The sequence below is a fragment of the Aquarana catesbeiana genome, unplaced genomic scaffold (assembly GCF_042186555.1).
Source record: "Aquarana catesbeiana isolate 2022-GZ unplaced genomic scaffold, ASM4218655v1 unanchor237, whole genome shotgun sequence".
NCBI classification, from domain to species: domain Eukaryota; kingdom Metazoa; phylum Chordata; class Amphibia; order Anura; family Ranidae; genus Aquarana; species Aquarana catesbeiana.
In genome coordinates, this window is record NW_027362665.1 from 977653 (window position 1) to 999516 (window position 21864).

The following is a 21864-nucleotide window of genomic DNA, read 5'->3' on the forward strand; positions in this document are numbered from 1 at the left end:
AAACTAGGTAGCGCCCTCAAAGGCCCCAACAACCTAGTGCTCCATCTCCAGTTCTTTCACCCAAACAGCTCCTCCCCAGCTGGGCTGGCCCTGGGTATTTCAAGGAGGCCTGCCTCCTACCAATCCTAGTTGTGGTTTGGTCAGGGCTCCCCGGGGCACCCCAGACAGCTCCTCCTCTCATCCAGACTCCTCCAAAAGAAAGAGGGAGGTGACAGTGAGGTGATGCTGCCTGTGAGTCACCATCTCTGCTCTATGCCACTCCCAGCCCACACAGATCAAAACAAACAAGCCTAGCCTCCAGCTAGGCTTGCCTAAATGTACCTGCTGTTTCCAAAAACCTACTTCTAGCACCTACCTAAAGTAGAAGGTGCTACATATACTAATATGTTAATGTGTATTCTACCTTCTGAGCTTGAAGCTGACAAGTCTGACCTGCAATAATACATCAGAGTCATCCAGGTGAAGGATCCTCTGTGATGGGATTAGCCATGAGTCAGCTGTAGCTCATTAGCTAAACCATTGTGTGATGTTTTGGGTAAATATTTGGGTCGTTGTTAATGTGGTGAGTGACCTCCTTCTCAAGTGTATAAAAGCTTGTATTCTTGTTCAAATAAACAGTTCTTATTCTGGTTTACTCCAAGACTGGTGCTGTCTAGTTCTTGGGGTAACTATAGCCAGATCCACTGGTCTCGTGTTCCAGAGCTTGGGAAGCAGCTTCTTGGTGGAGATACCCAGTCAGGGTTTCCGGAGTCTGTCACAGGTTCTATTTCACCTCTAAGTTAAGACTTGTTTTTTTTATGGTCTCCTACCCTTCATTCCCTTACTTAATTTAAACCCCATAATGACTGGCCAGTCTTCTCTCTTCTCTCTACTTGTGCCCATACACTCTTGCCTCTAAACTACTTTATCTAGCAGATGTGTACTACATATACCTGTGAACACTCTGATGGACAATAGACAGGGACAACATAACATATAACCACCAATCAATACAGTTTGATTAAGGGGAGTAAATTAGGTACCCTTTGTCCCAAAAATGTCTTACCGAACAAGGAAGTCTGATAACTCAAATGTAAGCAAAAGGCTGATTATCAGAAATTCCCGGATCATCTCAAGCTCCTTGTTTTGGATTCTCAGGGTCACCTGTAAATCACCTCCTAGGTAAAGCTTGGCATCTGATATGGAATTTTATTGATGGGCAACCTCATATTGATTAGTGTTTCAAAATTATTAATAACTACTGCAGTAGGGAACAGACACAAAAGAGACACTCCCCATCTTTCCAAATAACTGTTCTGCCTTATGACACAATTGAAGATTTTTATACCGATGATTATTTAGGTTTTACATTAATATTACAATTGTACTTGTATGGTAACAAGGGGCGTAACATGGGCAGGCTAATTCTAATCAGGACTCAAAAGAATGCAAACATGTAATGAAAACATTATTAGTGCCGTGTGCAATACATACAAAAAAGAATACAATTATATAAAGAACTTACACATTTCCTCTACAGTAAAAACATGCCCCCAAATGACCTCTTTTGGAAAGTAGACACCCCAAGGAATTTCATAAAGGGCATGGTCAGTATTTTGCAGATCACATTTTTGTCACAAGGTTTTGAAAAATTAAAAAAAGAAATATTTTCCAAAAACTTGTGGCAAGAAATGAGATCTACAAAATACTCACCATGCCTCTTAGCAAATACCTTGGAGTGTCTTCTTTCCAAAAAGGGGTAATTTGGGGGTGTTTATCTTGGCATTTCAGGGCCTCCGAAACTGTGATAGGTAGTCAAGAAGTAAATAAGGAAATTAGTCCCTAAAGGGCGATGGGCAAAGGACCTATCGCCCACTGACCACCCCATGCTTGGAATGCTTGAGCATATAAATAAAATGGATTCCTCCATTCACATTGACCAATGTGGATGAAGAAATCTCTGCCAGAAAAAAGTGAAAAAATTATATGCTGAAGCATAGGAACGATCGGCCCACTAACCGCCCTAGGCACCTCATGCTTGAGCATACACATTTTTTTGTAACCACGGATGAGAAATCTCCTCCCGCAGTGCTGCAGACACTGACATATGCAATCTCAGAGCAGCCCCCAGCACAAACAATGGTTAACAATAAAACACAATAATGATATGAGATTAACTCAATAAAACAACTTTTTTTAACTGAAATCTATACCAAAAAAGTGAAAAAAAATATACGCAAAGGAGCAATCCACTCACTGACCACACAGGCCCCTCATGCTTGGGCATACAGATTTTTTTTAAACTGTGGATGAGAAATCTCCTGCAGCTCTGCAGGCACGGATGTATGTATTCTGAGAGCAACACCCTGCTGCTGTCAGAATAAACAGATCAGTGCTGCAGCAGATTGATGTTCCTGCAAAGTAAACTACAATGGTTAAAGCGTAACTACACTTTTGTTGAGAAAAAAACATTCCCCGTCTGGGTGATCTGTGTACATTGCAAGGATTATAACAACCTTTGTTGGGGATTCCTACTTTTTGTTATTCTGAAGAAATCCCTGTGTGTTTGTCTGTGCCTCCGTTCTCAGTGAGTCTAATGGGAGTGGTTTCATAATTAACTGTCAGGTGTGCAGCTGCAGGGCACGAATGAGGAAAGCTGCTGGGCCTGCATCCCTTTAGACGTGATCCTATTGAAAGTATCTCTCCAAATAATGACATTTTTGTTTCAGGGGATGCCTGAAATCTGACTTGTATTTTAGGGCAGACTTCTGGGAAAATTTGTGAGCCAATCACACAAGCAGGAAATTATGTTTCTGGGGAGTGGTCAGTATACACTCTGTGTACAGAACAACTCCAGGTAGCCATATTGCAATGTATTCTCAGAAAGTTACATTGGCTGCAGATTGAAAAGGATATGTAATTTTTTTAATAACATTCAATTACAATATTAGTATTTTTCTCTTTATTTACTATTTTTTCCCCACGAAAGTGGAGTTACCCTTTAACCACTTCACGCCAATCGCCGTACCCGTACGTTGGTACTTTGACGATAAATACCATTGTTATGGCAGCAGCTAGCTGCCATAACCCTGGTATTTTCAGGAACTGCGTGCGTTTCTCTTTAAGATAAAAGCAGTCTCTGCGGCGGATTCGCCAAAGATCACTTTTATTGGTGGCGGGAGAGGGGCACCCCCCACTCCCACCGCGCTCCGGTCGTCTCCATCCCTTACCGGCAGCAGCGGAGATGATCGCATCACTCAGCATCTCCTCACTGGATGTCGAGTGAAGGGAAGATGGCCCCCGCTCAGCTCCATAACAGTGCAGGGCAGAAGCAACGTCAAACATCACTTCCGCTCAATGCTCTTAAAGGGAATTTTTTTTATGACATTTAATTAAATTTTATTTTTTTATTGTATTTAAGTGTAAATGTTATCTGAGGTTTTCCTGACCCCAGATCTGACATTTAAGGGGTCCGGCCATACTTTTTTCTATTACAAGGGATGTTTACATTCTTTGTAATAGGAATAAAAGTGACACATTTTTTTTAAAGAACAGTGTAAAAATAAAAATAAAAAGCAAAATAAATAAAAAGAAAAAAAACATTTTGAAGCGCCCCGTCCCGCCAAACTTGCGCGCAGAAACGAATGCATACGTAAATCGCGCCCGCATATGAAAACGGTGTTTAAACCACACATTTGAGGTATTGCCGCGGTCGTTAGAGCAAGAGCAATAATTCTAGTGCTAGACTTCCTCTGTGTCTCTAAACTGGTAACCTGTAGAATTTTTTAAACGTCACCTAGGGAGATTTTTAAGGGTCAAAGTTTGTCGCCCTTTCCATGAGCGCAAGCAATTTTGAACCATGACATGTTGGGTATCAATTTACTTGGCGTAACATTGTTTTTCACAATATAGAAAATAATTGTGCTAACTTTACTGTTGTCTTATTTTTTTACTAAAAAAAAATGTATTTTTTTCCAAAACAATTGCGCTTGTAAGACCGCTACGCAAATGCGGTGTGACATAAAGTATTGCAATGACCACCATTTTATTCTCTAGGCTCTCTATAATGTTTGTGGCTTCTAAGTAATTTTTTAGCAAAAAAAAAAAAACTGGATTTTAACTTGGAAACAACAAACCTCAAAACGAGGCTTGATCCTTAAGTGGTTAACAATAAAACACAGTAACGTTATAACATTAACACAATAAAGCAACATCTTTTTTTATTGTTTCATTTTTATTTTTTTTAGCTTTTATTTATTTAAATTAATTTTGGAATTTAACATTTAAAAAACCATAGCCTGACTAACCCTATACTAATACTTCACTAGTGTGTGGTAACGACGGAAGCAGTCCTGGATGCAGAGACCAGGTTGCCCAGGGCAGGAGGAGCAGAAAGAACTGGTGTCACACCTAATTTTGCATCTGCTACAGACATAACATATTTTTTGTGGTGCTCTTTGGGTCGGGGTACTGGGAAAGACATCAGGAAAATGCCTCTCATGCAGGTGGGTCACTGCATCTGGATTTGGGCCACAGCACCTTCTGGATGCAAAAGGGATGTAACGATCACTTTCTGAAATTTTAGGAAGGATCCACTTCTTCCTGTTGTTTTGTACAACACAAAAGCATTGTACAGAGCCAGATATTTATATTGAAATAAATATTAACAGTATTATATTTATGGAATTATGCAAAAATATATAAGGAGATTTTCACATCTTTCCACAAATGAACCAAAAAAAAAAATCAGTTGGTTTGTCCATGCTAGTTTGAAGACAAGAATGAATACAATGATGTGCTATAATATATATATATATTTTTTAACTAAAAATTCAGTGTAAAATAATATCAAATATAATTGGTGATAATACAAAAAGATATACTGTATTTATCGGCGTATAACACGCACCGGCGTATAACACGCACCCCAATTTAGGAGGGAATTTTAAGGAAAAAAAAACTTTTAGAAGGGAAGTTGAAGGGAAAAAAACTTACATTTAAATGCCCATCATTGCAGCCTTCTCAGTGCAGCCTTCCCCAGTGCAGCCTTGTCAGTGCAACCTTGTCAGTGCAGCCATGTCAGTGCAGCCTTCCCCAGTGCAGCCTTCCCCAGTGCAGCCTTGTCAGTGCAGCCTTGTCAGTGCAGCCATGTCAGTGCAGCCATGTCAGTGCAGCCTTCCCCAGTGCAGCCTTCCCCAGTGCAGCCTTCCCCAGTGCAGCCTTGCCCCAGTGCAGCCTTCGATCCCTGTCCCTGCCATCCTGGGCTTCAAAAATCGCGGACCGCGATTTGAAAATGGCGCCGCCGGCGCCGAAATACACAGAGCAGGTCCTCGGCTCTTTCCGGCGGCTCTCGTTCACTTTCGGCTCCACTCGTAGTCCCGAGCGGAGCTATCCGAACCTAGCCGAGTAGGTTCGGATAGCTCCGCTCGGGACTACGAGTGGAGCCGAAAGTGAACGAGAGCCGCCGGAAAGAGCCGAGGACCGGCTCTGTGTATTTCGGCGGCGCCATTTTCAAATCGCGGTCCGCGATTTTGAAGTTGTAACAGCTCCGGATCGCAGGGGATCGGCGTATAACACGCACCTGCGACTTTCCCCTGATTTTAAGGGGAAAAAAGTGCGTGTTATACTCCGATAAATACGGTAACTTCAAATATCAAATATTTGGGTGATGCAGATGATGAGAAATTTTACCACAAGCTCTTATTACAAAATACCATGTTTCACACTTAATTAGTAAAAAGATTTCTGTGGCGCTATAGACTTATGAAAACGCACTAGGTGTTGAATTTAACACATGTGATTTCTTCTCAAAACAAAGACCTTCAAGCTTAAATCTCTTTTACAGTATATGGACAATTTTGTTAACCATATACAAACTTAGTAGTTTAACCAAGAATCGTTTTTAAATCAAGATAAATTTAGAATTAATCTATGGTTCAACACATACTATAACTAATCCAATTCTAAGACTTTGAAGTCAGTTTTGTTGAGATATAACAAGATATGTATCTCTTTGTTTAATAGAGAGTCAAATTCATACTGCAGTTAGAATTTAATTCACTCCAAAACTGACGCTACCAACATTAATTGGGTTAGTTAAGCATAGGTTCAAACAACTTCAATTACCTAAAAAGGTAAAAATATAAATTGATTCTTACCAGAGATTTAAGAAATCTGTTGTTTTGAGAGGGATCAGCTGGATTTCCCCAAAGGACTTCTCTACAATTCCTAAATTTTTTTTCTGTTTTTCTCCTGCTCTCTCTCTTTCCGTCTCCAGCTCTCAAGATCTTCTTTTTTCCAGCTTCCCTCACCGTATGTTTAAATCCTCTATATTCCCCCTAGAATGTGGGTGTGGGAACGCCTTTCACATCATGAATGACATCAAACACATGTCATTTCCTGCCCAAAACTTATAGGGAAATTTTAGTTTCCTTTATTCACAGTGACCAATGGGGGCAGTATTGCATTAGAAATGGTCAAGAAATTCTGCTTCATATATTTCATTTAATTTCTGAATAACCTTTTGACTTAAAGGGGTTGTAAAGGTAAATTTTTTTTCACCTTAATGCATTAAGGTGAAAAAACTTCCGACAATACCGCCGCCCCAGCCCCCCGTTTTACTTACCTGACACCTCGAAAGTCAGCCGCTCGCTCCCGACATCCATTAAGCCGCTCAGCCTGGCCGCTGATTGGCTACAGTGGATGGATTGAAAGCAGCGCAGCCATTGGCTCGCGCTGCTGTCAATCACATCCAATGACGTGGCTCGCCGGGGGGGCGGGGCCGAGTGATACAGCGAGCGGCTATAGCCGCGGGCTGTATCACGGGAGCGCGCATGCAAGAACTAACCGCCATGCGAGGGAGCTCGCATTAAGGTGGTTAGTTCTTGCGGGGAGGGGCTGAAACAGCCGCCCAGGGACCCCAGAGGACCAGGTTCGGGGCCACTCTGTGCAGAACGAGCTGCACAGTGAAGGTAAGTATAACATGTTTGTTATTTATTTATTTTTTTTAATTACCTTTACAACCCCCTTAAGCTTAAAGAAAAACTATGAATTAGACTGAAATGTCACTTACATGTCAAACCACTCCAGACCTGGCGGCGACTCATGAGATCTATTACTTTAAGAAAATATATCCTGACATTAAATTCCTTAAGTTAGGTAATGTGGAACTTAACCCCATGTATTATTTCACAAGGATTTTACTCTTAGAATCCCAATACATTTAGACTCTTCATAAGATTACAAACATGTTATTTCATATTTATATATAGACAATTTATCCATGATTAATATTCAACAATAAGTAATGGATATATATAAATTAATATAAAAAAATACATATATAAACAAAAATGCACAAACCAAAATGTGAGATATTCAATTAAGCAGGCATATACTTGTCACATTTTTTTTAAACATATTTTGTGAATACGTTTCTTACTTTCATTCCTTAGTCAAAAGAGACGATGTCTGTTCACTGTTATTTGAAACCTAGGAGTCCCTTATCTTAACATAACATTGGGCCTCCTTGGCTAATGCCTTAACTGATTAACTGACAAGGATTCATAATTTACAACTTAGTAGAATATATGGTGAGGCCTTAAAACCTTTCTATGAAAATCACTTCTCTAAGGACAATGGTTTCTGCATTAATAGAATTAACCACTTCTCGCCCACCCACCATCAAATGGCGGCGGTGCGGCTCTCTTTCTGGGTGGACGTCATGTGATGGAGCCCAGAACAGCTGCTCTTGCGCACTCACGGGGCGGTGGCAGTAGCGCTGTGTTGCTAGGACAAGGCGCAACACTGATCTCTGTAAAGAGCTGCAACTGCGGCTCTTTAACAATGTGATCAGCAGTGTCCGATCACAGCAGGTCACATGTAAACACAAAGATGCTCCTCGCCTCACACTGACAGAGTGTGAGAAGAGGAGAGCCAGTCAGCGGCATCTCCTCGCAGAGGACATCTAGGCATGTAATCAGGGCACTGATCATGTGTCCAGATTACAATAAAGCCCCCACAGTGCCAGAAATAAGTGCCTACCAATGAGTGTCCACCAGTGCCAGCAATCAGTGCCCACAAATGCCAGCAATCATTGCCTATTAGTGATGCCCATCAATGCCACCCATCAGTGCCCACCAGTGCCACCCATCAGTGCCCATAAGTACCACCTCATCAGTGCCCATCAGTGAAGGAGAAAAATTACTTATTTACAAAATTTACTGACAGAAACTGAGACAAAAAAAATCAAACTTTTCTGTCTTTTTTATTTTTAGGAAAAGAAAAAAAATCCAGAATTGATTAAATACCACCAAAAGAAAGCTCTATTTGTGTGAAGAAAATGATAAAAATGTCACATGGTTAGTGCAGCATGACCGTGCAATTGTCATTCAAAGTGTGACAGCGATGAAAGCTGAGAAATGGCCTGGGCAGGACGGGGGTGAAAGTGCCCGGTATTGAGGTGGTTAATTGTCCTTCCACTTCATTGCGAGCAATTCATTAGTTCTCAAACAGGCTTTCTCCTCCTTTCTAAGTTGGATGTTTTACAAGCCGTTGGGGGAAGCCCCGGGATTTAGGTCGCACGGTGCCCCACAAAAAAAAAAAAAGCAGCCCCCCCACAAAAAAAAGCACCCGCACCCTCCTCCCACACGCAGTGACAGCGCTGCTCCATTTGCCAGAAGACTCGGCAGTGGCGCTGTGATAGGGGAGAGGAGAGCTGCGAACTGTCTGTGTATTTCCCCCGCTCACCCCCCTCCCCTTTCTCCTGTCAGCCATAGAGAGAGCGGCTCTAATCGGGGACGCTGCCCACTCAGAGAAGAGTGCACGCTCTGACCACCCTCCACTCTCGTATGTGTGTCAGCGGAGATACCTTGTCCTAGGAGAGGTGAGTGATCTGTGGACACAATCAAGTCAACACCCTGTGCACAGACACCCGACATCATTGTCACCCTCCTCCTCAGACTGGGCTCTCCTCTACACCTCCCCTCCACTCACCTATGTGCTTACTTCTCCAACCCAAACCCCGCACAGGGACCAGGGACCCCGCACAGCCACCAGAGACCTGGCACAACAACCAGGGACCCCACACAGCCACCAGGGACCCCGCACAGCCACCAGGGACCCTGCACAGCAACCAGGGACCCCGCACAGCCACCAAAGACCTGGCACAACAACCAGGGACCCCACACAGCCACCAGGGATCTCGCACAGCCACCAGGGACCCCGCACAGCCACCAGGGATCTCGCACAGCCACCAGGGACCCCGCACAGCCACCAGAGACCCCACACAGGGACCCCACACAGCCACCAGGGACCCCGCACAGCCACCAGGAACCCCGCACAGCCACCAGAGACCTGGCACAACAACCAGGGACCCCACACAGCCACCAGGGACCCCGCACATCCACCAGGGACCCTGCACAGCAACCAGGAACCCCGCACATCTCACCAGGGAGTTCGGACAGCCACCAGGGTCCCCACACAGCCACCCAAGACCCCGCACAGGGACCCCACACAGCCACCAGAGACCCCACACAGGGACCCCACACAGCCACCAGAGACCCCGCACAGGGACCCCTCACAGCCACCATGGACCCCCCACAGCCACCAGGGACCCCACACAACCACCAGGAACCCTGCACAGCCACCAGGAATCCTGCACAGCCACCAGGGACCCCACACAGGGACCAGGGAACCTGCACAGCTACCAGAGACCCCACACAGCCACCAGAGACCCCGCACATCCACCAGAGACCCCGCACAGCCACCAGAGTCCCAGCACAGCCACCAGAGACTCTGCACATAGACCAGGGACCCCACATAGCCACCAAAGACCCCGCACAGCCACCAAAGACCCCGCACAGCCACCAGAGACCCCGCACAGCCACCAGAGACCTCGCACAGCCACCAGCGATCCCGCACAGCCACCATGGATCCCGCACAGCCACCAGGAACCATGCACAGCAACCAGGGACCCCGTACAACAACCAGGGACCCCGCACAACAACCAGGGACCCCACATAGCCACCAGAGACCCTGCACAGCCACCAGAGATCACGCACAGCCACCAGGGATCCCGCACAGCCACCAGGGACCCTGGACAGCAACCAGGGACCCCGCACAGGCACCAGGGAACCCACACAGCCACCAGAGACCCCGCACATGGACCAGGGACCCTGCACAGCCACCAGAGACCCTGCACAGCCACCAGAGACCCCACACAGGGACCATGGACTCCGCACAGGGAACAGAGACACCACACAGCCACCAGGGACCCCAAATAGCCACTTGAGAAATAAGTATCGATCGATACAGATCTTCCATGAAAAACAGCTAAAAAAAATCTAGGGGAGTTGTTAAATTTGCTGTTTCCACCTGAATTTCGGGCAGTGAATGGGGGGAGGGAGTACGAGCACTGCACAATCTGTGGGCTGCCAATCAGCATTTGCAAGCACATCTGGAAGAACACTATGGGCTCTATGGGTCTGTGGTCAAATTCTTGGTGTCTGCAGGATGATACTAGTGCTAGCCACCTCACCAGCTTGGACTGCATTTGTAGGACCCGCCAGGTCAGCACGAAATACTTCTGTCCTGGTATGTAAAAGACTAGGATGTACTAGGCCACTGGTACCTGCCAGTTCACCAAAAGGTAGTGGGGCACTAGTACTGACATCCTGCTGCAAATAAGACAAATCAAGTGTTCCTAGCACTTCAGCTACCCGGGGTCGGGTATGCCTGACCTTAGCAGGGACCTCTCCTCCATCCTCTGAGCTCCCTGTCAGGGTGCCACTGCTCTCTACAGGTTCATCTTCGAGCCTGATTCTGTCAGTGAGGACTCCTCCTTCACTCTCAGATGTCATACTCAGAATCCTGTAGGTCTCTTCACTAGAGTACCTTTGTTGGGACATTTTGGCCACTAAATTCACAGGTACCTAGTGCGACTCATGGAAAAAGAGGTCCTGGCTGTTAGTGACTGCTTGAACTACTACAAATGTAGCAAGGTCTCTGGCCTCCTTCAGTCTAATGAGAACCTCCAGGGCCAGAGATAGCTGACATCCTTCTGTATATGGTTGGTTGTGAGGCATAGTGGGTGCAAGATGGAAGTTATTGGGCACCAGACACTTCTTGAATGCAAAAGAGATGTTTATTTCTCTTATAAATTTTTTGGGGGAAAGAGGGTTAGGGCCAGGACACCCTTATGTATTTGCAAGTTCAATAAGCAGACTCCGATAGGACAGCCGCGTAGGGAAAGGCATCCAGCAAGACGCCACATCTGCACGTTCAGGAATGCTGTCTCCTATGGCAACAGTCTTTAACAGTTCCTAACACAAAGCGCAATAGTTCTTTCACCTTCACTACAACTTCTCCTTGTAGCTCTTCAGCCCACTGTGCTCCCGGTCTCTCACTAGACCCTCTGATTCACGGACTCTGAATCCCTCAAGCTTCTCCAATCTTCACAGGGTATCTTCCTCAAGCGTCACCCCCGCCTCTTTGGGCCCCTAGCTTGGCACTCCAGATACTTCTCAAGCTTCACCCCACTGGCCTGTTCAGTCCCTGGCTTGACACACAAGGCTGCTTTATAAGCATCACCTCCGCTGGGTCTCTGGCTTGATCACTGCCTGAAGTTTCCCGATTCTCCACTGTGCCAGTTCGGTGAGAATACTTCTCCGGTACTTGCTTCAGTTACTCACTGAGGTCCCTGGTAATAAGGTGGTTGGTCCCTTAGTGGAGACAGCTTCCCCTCTACCTCCGACCATAACAGATTCTCCGGCAAGCAGAACCGTCACTTCTGGTTGGACTGCAAACCACAGTGCCAACCCTGCTCTGCTCTCTTACTTCTGGATAGGCCCTCAGACAGCCCAGCAGCCAGATGTGCCCAGGATAGGCCCAATCTCTGGCCTAGCAGCCCAGGGCAACACGACACACATCCACCCAGACAGCCATCCAGGTGGCACAGAACATCGATCACCTGACTCCACCCCTATATATAGGTTCTCTCAGCAGGCCAAGGGAATTGAAGAAAACCCCTGCCCATTGGCTGAGATACCCCATATACCCATAACCTGACCTTGGGTTGCCCTTCTCATATCTAGTACCACCAAGTACCCAGCCACCTAGTGGTAGAAGAGAAAAGTGCAACAAGGCCAAACTTAGTGAGGAATCAATAGATCTCTAACAGTCAACCAGGATAACTACTCCTGGAAAGTAAATATGTGAGGAGCTCCCTGCCTAAAATCCAGGGTGCTACACAAATAAAACGTACCTGCTAGTGCTAGAGGAGATCAGGCCTGATTCTGCTAAAACTGCGGTTATGTGTGCAATGTATCAGAGGTGCCGGTGATCTACTGACACTGCACTTGTTGGGGGGCAGAAGGGCTGATCCTGCTAACGCTGCGTTATTAGGGACAGTATACTAAGGGGGGACACCAATATAGTTCTGTTCATGATCAGGATATTGATCCATACAGACTCTATACTAAGGGGGGACACTAATATAGTTCTGTTCATGATCAGGATTATTGATCCATACAAACACTATACTAGTAATGGTGGTGATCAGGATCTATAGTGTGAGTGTGATAGTGTGCGGGCAATCTAATGCTAGCTGACCCTGGCGCTATCTGATATAACAAGTTACCCTAATACAGCGATTGGTGAAAAATACTGTACACTGACAGTGTACTAATGGCACTGGTTGGGTGACAGGGGTGAACAAAGGGTGAATGAGGGCAATCAATGGGGTTAAATGTGCCAATCTAAGGTGTGTGGGTGTAAAGTGTGGTGATTCTACTCACAGTGTGATGTTCTCTTCTCTTCCTGAACTGAAAAGGACTCGGGAAGAGAAGAAATCACAAGATAGCTCCCCGTGTTTATAGAATAAAACACAGGAGTGATTTGTCATTGGCTGCAGGTGATCAGCAGGGTAGGAGGCAAAATCCTTGGCTGGAACCTGCTGACAAACTTATCCTACAGCCAATGACAGTGGAGGTTTCTGGGTGTGCGCGTGCATGGGTGCAGACCTGGAAGAAAGCCATGACATAAAAGTACATTACCAGACCTGTATGAGCCACCCATTCATTGTATTTTACAACACTTCATCCATGTCTTTGGTGATCTCTGATCTCCTTATCAACTGTTTCTTACATGATGAAGATCAGCCATGGAGTATATCTGAAGTGTATATCAGGGTGTGCTTCTTCCCCACATGAGAGCTGTGATGTCCAACAACATTCATATAGAAGACATTTCCCACACTCAAGGCACTAATACTAGGGATGAGCCGAACACCCCCCAGTTCGGTTCGCACCAGAACCTGCGAACGGACCGAAAGTTCGCACGAACGTTAGAACCCCATTGACGTCTATGGGACTCGAACGTTTGAAATCAAAAGTGCTCATTTTAAAGGCTAATTTGCATGGTATTGTCCTAAAAAGGGTTTGGGGACCCGGGTCCTACCCCAGGGGACATGTATCAATGCAAAAAAAACTTTTAAAAACGGCCGTTTTTTCGGGAGCAGTGATTTTAATGATGCTTAAAGTAAAAAAAAAAAAAGTGAAATATTCCTTTAAATATCGTACCTGAGGGGTGTCTATAGTATGCTTGTAAAGTGACGCATGTTTCCCGTGTTTAGAACAGTCCCTGCACCAAATGTCATTTTTAAAGGAAAAAATCTCATTTAAAACTGCTTGCGGGTTTAATGTAATGTCGGGTCCTGGCAATATGGATGAAAATCAGTGAGACAAACGGCATGGGTACCCCCCAATCCATTACCAGGCCCTTTGGGTCTTGTATGGATATTAAGGGGAACCCCGTACCCAAATTAAAATAAGGAAAGGTGTGGGGCCACCAGGCCCTATATACTCTGAACAGCAGTATACAGGCGGTGCAAACAAGACAGGGACTGTAGGTTTGTTGTTAAGTAGAATCTCTTTGTAATTTTGAACGGGTACATTTTTAACGTGTTTAGCTCCAGCCAAAAAATCTTTTTTAAGCTTTTTGGAAAACATAGGGAAGGGTTATCACCCCTGTGACATTTGTTTTGCTGTCTTTCCTCCTCTTCAGAAGATTTCACCTCACTTTTTGTCCCAATGGATTGGAAAGCATCAGTGGAAAGGAGAAATGTTTTTCCCATATTAACTCTTACAGGAGAGAATTTCCCTTCCTAGGGGTAGATTTATTCTCACTTCCTGTTGTCTCCTTCCGTTTGCAAGTAGGAGTTGTTTGTAAGTTAGTTGTTTGAAAGTAGGGGCCTGCCCTATATACTCAGCAGAAATTTGGGCCTTAGGTGTTGCTGTGGCCACAACACTGTAAGCCCTCACAGGGCTCTGCTGTGAAATATTAGATCAAGAATTGTAATTACATGCCCCTGTTAAACAGGAGCTGAAAAATTAGGCCTTAGGCACTGGTGCTGGTGCCACAACACTGCAACCCCTCACAGACACTCTAGTTGGAATGCAGGAACGAGCCCTGCTGCAAAGTATTGCATCAAAAATCGTAATTACATGCCCCTGTTAAACAGGGGCTGAAAAATTGTGCCTTAGGCACTGGTGGTGGCACCCAGAACCAAAAATGTTCTTACAAGCTATCAGCGTGATGATTGAGGAGGAAGAGGATAATTACTCAGGATAGTCACTCAGCATCAGCATAGGCAGTCTTTGAAGGGATCTGAGATTTCAAAAAAAATTATTCGGTTACATCAGCATCAGGTGCTTGGTAGCTGGTGGTGATCCAAGACTCATTAATTTTTATGAAGGTCAGTCGATCGACCGAGTCAGTGGACAGACGCACCCTGTGATCGGTTACCACGCCTCCAGCAGCATTGAATGTGCGTTCCGAAAGAACGCTGGATGCAGGACAGGCCAGTAGCTCAATTGCATACTGTGCAAGCTCTGGCCAGTGATCCATCCTCAAGACCCAGTAACCCAGAGGATTTTCGGTGGGAAAGGTGTCCAAGTCTGATCTTGCCCCTAGGTATTCCTGCACCATGTAAAACAGACGCTGGCGATGGTTGCTGGAACCGATCATACCTTGGGGCTGCGGACCAAAAAATTGTCTGAATGCATCGGTCAGACGGCCACCTTCTCCACCGCTCCTTCTTTGACTGACCGAAGCCTCAGCAACACGTTGTCCAGAAACAGGAGTTTGTAACCTCCCAGTCTCTGGGAACGCGTTGCACAGACCTTTCTGCAAGGCCTCCCGAAGATGTTTCATCCTCTGCTCCCTCTGCGATGGCAAGATAAGGTCCGCAACCTTACCCTTGTAACGTGGATCAAGGAGGGTTGCCAGCCAGTATTGGTCCTTCTCCTTGATACCACGAATACGAGGATCCTTACGCAGGCTTTGCAGGATCAGGGAGGCCATGCAGCGTAGGTTTGCTGAGGCATTCGGTCCGGAGTCCTCTGGGTCACTAAGGACGACATGGTCCGCAGCCACCTCCTCCCAGCCACGTACAAGTCCATGTGTTTCTTGGGACTGATCCCTTAAAGACTGCTGCTGATGCTGAGTGCCAGGCTCCACCTCCATACTGACACAATCTTCCTCCTCCTCTTCCTGTGTGATCGGCGGGCACGCAGGAACACTGTCTGGATAAAGGGGGCCTTGAGAGCTAAGGAAGTCCTCCTCTTCCTGCCTCTGTTCTGCCTCAAGTGCCCTGTCCATTATTCCACGCAGCGTGTGCTCCAACAGGTGGACAAGGGGGACAGTGTCACTGATGCATGCACTGTCACTGCTCACCATCCTCGTGGCCTCCTCAAATGGTGACAGGACAGTGCATGCATCCCTGATCATGGCCCACTGGCGTGGGGAAAAAAAACAAGCTCCCCTGACCCTGTCCTGGTGCCATAGTCGCACAGGTACTCATTGATGGCCATCTGCTGCGTGTGCAGCCGCTGCAGCATGGCCAACGTTGAGTTCCACCTGGTGGGCATGTCACAGATTAGGCGGTTCTTGGGCAGGTTAAACTCCTTTTGGAGGTCCGTCAGCCGAGCACTGGCATTATATGACCGGCGGAAATGCACACAGACTTTCCTGGCCTGCCTCAGGACATCCTGTAAGCCCGGGTACCTGCCCAAGAACCGCTGCACCACCAAGTTAAGGACGTGAGCCAAACAGGGCACATGGGTAATTTGTCCCTGTCGGAGGGCAGAGAGGAGGTTGGTGCCATTGTCGCAAACCACCATTCCTGCCTTAAGTTGGCGTGGCTTCAACCACCTCTGAACCTGCCCCTGCAGAACTGACAGAACCTCTGCCCCAGTGTGGCTTCTGTCCCCCAAGCACACCAGCTCAAGCACCGCATGGCATCTTTTGGCCTGCGTACTTGCGTAGCCCCTTGAACGACTACGGAGCACCGCTGGTTCCGAGGAAGAGGCCATGGAGGAAGAAGAAGAGGAGGGGGTGGAGGAGAGAGGTGTGTCACAATCATTAGCATTTTGGAGGCGTGGTGGCGGAACAACCTCCAACACTACTGCACCTTGTCCTGCATCCTTCCCAGCTGCCAGCAGAGTCACCCAATGCGCTGTGAAACTTAGGTAACGTCCCTGTCCATGCCTGCTGGACCATGAGTCAGCGGTAATATGCACCTTACCGCTGACCGCCCTGTCCAGCGAGGCATGGACATTGCCTTCCACATGCTGGTAGAGAGCCGGAATCGCCTTCCGTGAGAAAAAGTGGCGTTTGGGTACCTGCCACTGAGGAACCGCACATTCCACAAACTCACGGAAGGGGGCAGAGTCTACCAACTGAAAAGGCAGCAGTTGAAGTGCTAGCAATTTTGCCAAGCTAGCATTCAACCGTTGGGCATGTGGATGGCTGGGAGCAAACTTCTTTCGGCGGTGCAGCAGCTGGGGCAGGGAAATTTGCCTGGTACAATCTGACGTCGGTGTACCAAAATCAGATTGCCCACAAGTACGTGGCTGTGACACACCTAATTCTACACCTTCATTCCTCTCAGTGCAGGTCTCAGAGAGGACTGAAGGTCTAGTGGGTTTGGAAATCTCAGCTGATGAGGAGCAAGCAGAGGTCCTCTTTGTTCTTTGGTGTGGGTCTTTTAGATACGCTTGCCAACAAACTGCATGGCAGGTCAACATATGTCTGGTCAAGCATGTGGTACCCAAGAGGGAGATGTTTTGGCCACGCGAGATACGCTTGAGACATATGTTGCAAATAGCAGCGGTGCGATCTGATGCACTCGTCTCAAAAAAGGCCCACACCAAAGAACTTTTTGAATAACGCGCAGAGACTGCAGCGCCCTGCACATGTGGAGCTTTGGGGTGTGATGCAGTCAATGTGCTGCCCTTAGGCTGGCCCCTGGAGGGCATCCTGCCTCGTTGGTGATGTGCCGCCTCCTCCTCCTCTCTCCTATCAGGCACCCACGTTGAGTCAGTGACCTCATCATCCCCTCCCTCCTCATCACTGGAGCAAACCTGGCAGTATGCTGCAGCAGGGGGAGCATGACTGCCAGATTGCTGTCCTTCTTGGGCACCCCCTCTGTCCGTGCTCGTGTTACTGCCTTCATCGAGCTCAGTATCATCATCAGAGCCTTCCAAACGCTGGGCATCCTCCTGGAGCATGTACCCAACACTGTGGTCAAACAGTTCGAGGGACTCCTCAGGAGGACATGGTGGGGCTAGGGAAGGAGTCACTGATGACATTGAGCCGAGGGAAGAGGCCGCTGCTTTGCCAGACAAAGTACCCTGGGCATGGGTGAGAGAGGATGAGGAGGATGAGGACGGCTTGGTCATCCACTCGACCAAGTCTTCCGCATGTTGCGGCTCAACATGGCCAGCTGCCGAAAAAAAGGCCAAGCGTGTCCCATGGCCACGTGCTGATGAGGATGCACCGTCTCCACGACCAGCACTAGACACAGAGCCTGCTTGCCCTCTCTTATTGGCTTGTGACTGTCTGCCTCTCCTTCTTGGCCTTCCAGACATACTAATGGCCTGTAGCTGCACTAAGCTGGGATATATATATATATATATATGTACTGATACTGCAGCTAGCAAAATCAACTGCCTGCCTGTAGTATGAGAACACCACCAACCTTCTACAGGTAGCTTTAGCTGAACACTGTGAGGTGGACGCACCCCACTAACTTGTAGGTTTAGCAGAACACTATGAGCAGGACGCACTGCACTAACTGTAAATAGTCTAGCTGCCTGACTGTGGTACTAATAGGATCAAAAGGACACCAGCAATTTTCTTCAGGTAGCTGTATTTACTGTAACAAGACAAGCCTGCCTGTCAGTAAGAAGATAACAGGAACGGATCTAGCTGAACACTGTGAGCAGGACGCACCCCACTAGCTTGTAGGTTTAGCTGAACACTGTGAGGTGGACGCACCCCACTAACTTGTAGGTTTAGCTGAACACTGTGAGCAGGACGCACCCCACTAACTTGTAGGTTTAGCAGAACACTGTGAGCAGGACGCACTGCACTAACTGTAAATAGTCTAGCTGCCTGACTGTGGTACTAATAGGATCAAAAGAACACCAGCAATTTTCTTCAGGTAGCTGTATTTACTGTAACAAGACAAGCCTGCCTGTCAGTAAGAAGATAACAGAAACGGATCTAGCTGAACACTGTGAGCAGGACGCACCCCACTAGCTTGTAGGTTTAGCTGAACACTGTGAGGTGGACGCACCCCACTAACTTGTAGGTTTAGCTGAACACTGTGAGCAGGACGCACCCCACTTACTTGTAGGTTTAGCAGAACACTGTGGGCAGGACGCACTGCACTAACTGTAAATAGTCTAGCTGCCTGACTGTGGTACTAATAGGATCAAAAGAACACCAGCAATTTTCTTCAGGTAGCTGTATTTACTGTAACAAGACAAGCCTGCCTGTCAGTAAGAAGATAACATAAATGGATCTAGCTGAACACTGTGAGCAGGACGCACCCCACTAACTTGTAGGTTTAGCAGAACACTGTGAGCAGGACGCACTGCACTAACTGTAAATAGTCTAGCTGCCTGACTGTGGTACTAATAGGATCAAAAGAACACCAGTAATTTTCTTCAAAATACTGTAACAAGACAAGCCTGCCTGTCAGTAAGAAGAGAACAGGAACGGATCTAGCTGAACACTGTGAGCAGGACGCACTGCACTAAATGTAAATAGTCTAGCTGCCTGACTGTGGTACTAATAGGATCAAAAGAACACCAGTAATTTTCTTCAAAATACTGTAACAAGACAAGCCTGCCTGTCAGTAGGAATATAACAGGAACGGATCTAGCTGAACACTGTGAGCAGGACGCACTGCACTAAATGTAAATAGTCTAGAAGATAACAGGAACGGATCTAGCTAAACTGAATACAGTGTATATATATATATATGCAACACCTGGGATGCATATATATACACAATACACTTTAAGTGCAGCTAACTGACTGACTGTCCTGCCTAATCTAGCTAACTCAAATGAAATGACACTGTCTCTCTCTCTCTCTCTCTCTAAGCACACCGGAACACACTGCACAGGGCCGCCGTGCAGGCGGCCTTATATAGTGTGGGGCGTGTACTAAATCCCCTGAGCCATAATTGGCCAAAGCCTCCTTGGCTTTGGCCAATTATGGCTCTCTGTTAAGGCGGCGCTGTGATTGGCCAAGCATGCGGGTCATAGTGCATGCTTGGCCAATCATCAGCAAGCAATGCACTGCGATGCCGCAGTGAATTATGGGCCGTGACGCGCCACACGAATTTGGCGCGAACGGCTCATATCGTTCGCAATTCGGCGAACGATCGAACAGCCGATGTTCGAGACGAACATGGGTTCGACTCGAACACGAAGCTCATCCCTAACTAATACACCACGAGGGTTGTGTGGGATCCCTGATGTACAGGAAGGCAGGACTTCAGTGAGGAACAATTCCCTCACTTAGGACAGGAATACGGCTTCTCCCTCGTGTGAGATCTCTTATGTATGTGAAGACTGGATTTCACTGAAAAACATTTCCCACACTCAGGACAGGAATACGGCTTCTCTCCTGTGTGAGATCTCTGATGTGTGTGTAAAGATTGGACTTCTGTGAAAAACATTTCCCGCACTCAGGACAGGAATACGGCTTCTCCCCCGTGTGAGATCTCTGATGTGAGTAAAGATTGGACTTCACTGAAAAACATTTCCCGCACTCAGGACAGGAATACGGCTTCTCCCCCGTGTGAGATCTTTGATGTGTGTAAAGATTGGACTTTACCGAAAAACATTTCCCACACTCAGGACAGGAAAGTGGCTTCTCCCCCGTGTGAGTTCTGTGATGTCTGTAAAGCTGAAACTTCACTGAAAAACATTTCCCGCACTCAGTACAGGAAAACGGCTTCTCCCCCGTGTGAGATCTCTGATGTTTGGAAAGATGGGACTTCTGTGAAAAACATTTCCCACACTCAGGACAGGAATATGGCTTCTCTCCTGTGTGAGATCTCTGATGTATGTAAAGCCTGTACTTCTGTGAAAAACATTTCCCGCACTCAGGACAGGAATATGTTTTCTCCCCCGTGTGAGATCTTTGATGTGTGTCAAGACTGGACTTCACTGAAAAACATTTCCCACACTCAGGACAGGAATACGGCTTCTCCCCTGTGTGAAATCTTTGATGTGTGTAAAGATGGGACTTCTGTGAAAAACATTTCCCGCACTCAGGACAGGAATACGGCTTCTCTCCTGTGTGAGATCTTATATGCACATTAAGATGGGATTTAGAAGGGAAACACTTCCCGCACTCAGTACAGGAAAAGCTCTTCTCTGTTGGAAGGACGGCACCGTCCCTCACAGTCTGAGGTTCCTCAGGATAAGAGGAATACGATGGTCCATCTACACTGTGTGGTGCCGGATGGACATTTGAGGTAGTCGGGTTTTCTCCTGGACTATACTGTGTGATGTCCTCATCTTCTACTTTACAGTCTGGAGACAAAGTGAGACAATCCTGTGAGGTTTTCCTCATCTCCCGTCCATCTACTAAAATAGATATAAAAAGATTATTACTAGACATGGGAATTACAGACCAGTTAGCCTAACATCAATAGTATGTAAACTCTTGGAGGGGATGATAAGGGACTATATACAAGATTTTAGTAATAAGAATGATATCATTAGCAGTAATCAGCATGGATTCATGAAGAATCGTTCTTGCCAAACCAATCTATTAACCTTCTATGAGGAGGTGAGTTGCCATCTAGATAAAGGAAGGCCCATAGACGTGGTGTATCTGGATTTTGCAAAAGCATTTGACACAGTTCCCCATAAACGTTTACTGTACAAAATAAGGTCCGTTGGCATGGACCATAGGGTGAGTACATGGATTGAAAACTGTCTACAAGGGCGAGTTCAGAGGGTGGTGATAAATGGGGAGTACTCAGAATGGTCAGGGGTGGGTAGTGGGGTCCCCAGGGTTCTGTGCTGGGACCAATCCTATTTAATTTGTTCATAAACGACCTGGAGGATGGGATAAACAGTTCAATCTCTGTATTTGTGGACAATACTAAGCTAAGCAGGGCAATAACTTCTCCGCAGGATGTGGAAACCTTGCAAAAAGACCTGAACAAATTAATGGGGTGGGCAACTACATGGCAAATGAGGTTCAATGTAGAAAAATGTAAAATAATGCATTTGGGTGGTAAAAATCTGAATGCAATCTATAGACTGGGGGGAGAACCTCTGGGGGGATCTAGGATGGAAAAGGACCTGGGGGTCCTAGTAGATGATAGCAGCAGCTTGGCATTGCATGCCATTGCTGAGCCTAACAAAACAAACAGAATATTGGCATTAAAAAGGGGATCGACTCCAGAGATAAAACGATAATTCTCCCGCTCTACAAGACTCTGGTCCGGCCGCACCTGGAGTATGCTGTCCAGTTCTGGGCACCAGTCCTCAGGAAGGATGTACTGGAAATGGA

General features: G+C 46.7%; 1 protein-coding gene across 1 annotated transcript in view; it reads right to left on the bottom strand.

The window, feature by feature from the left end:
* The window catches only part of LOC141122061 (uncharacterized), a 58626-nt gene that overhangs the window by 21242 nt on the left and 15520 nt on the right, over positions 1-21864 (bottom strand). Inside the window, 1 exon segment of the mRNA XM_073611857.1 lies at positions 19916-20927. Coding sequence (XP_073467958.1) covers positions 19916-20927 — 1012 coding nt within the window.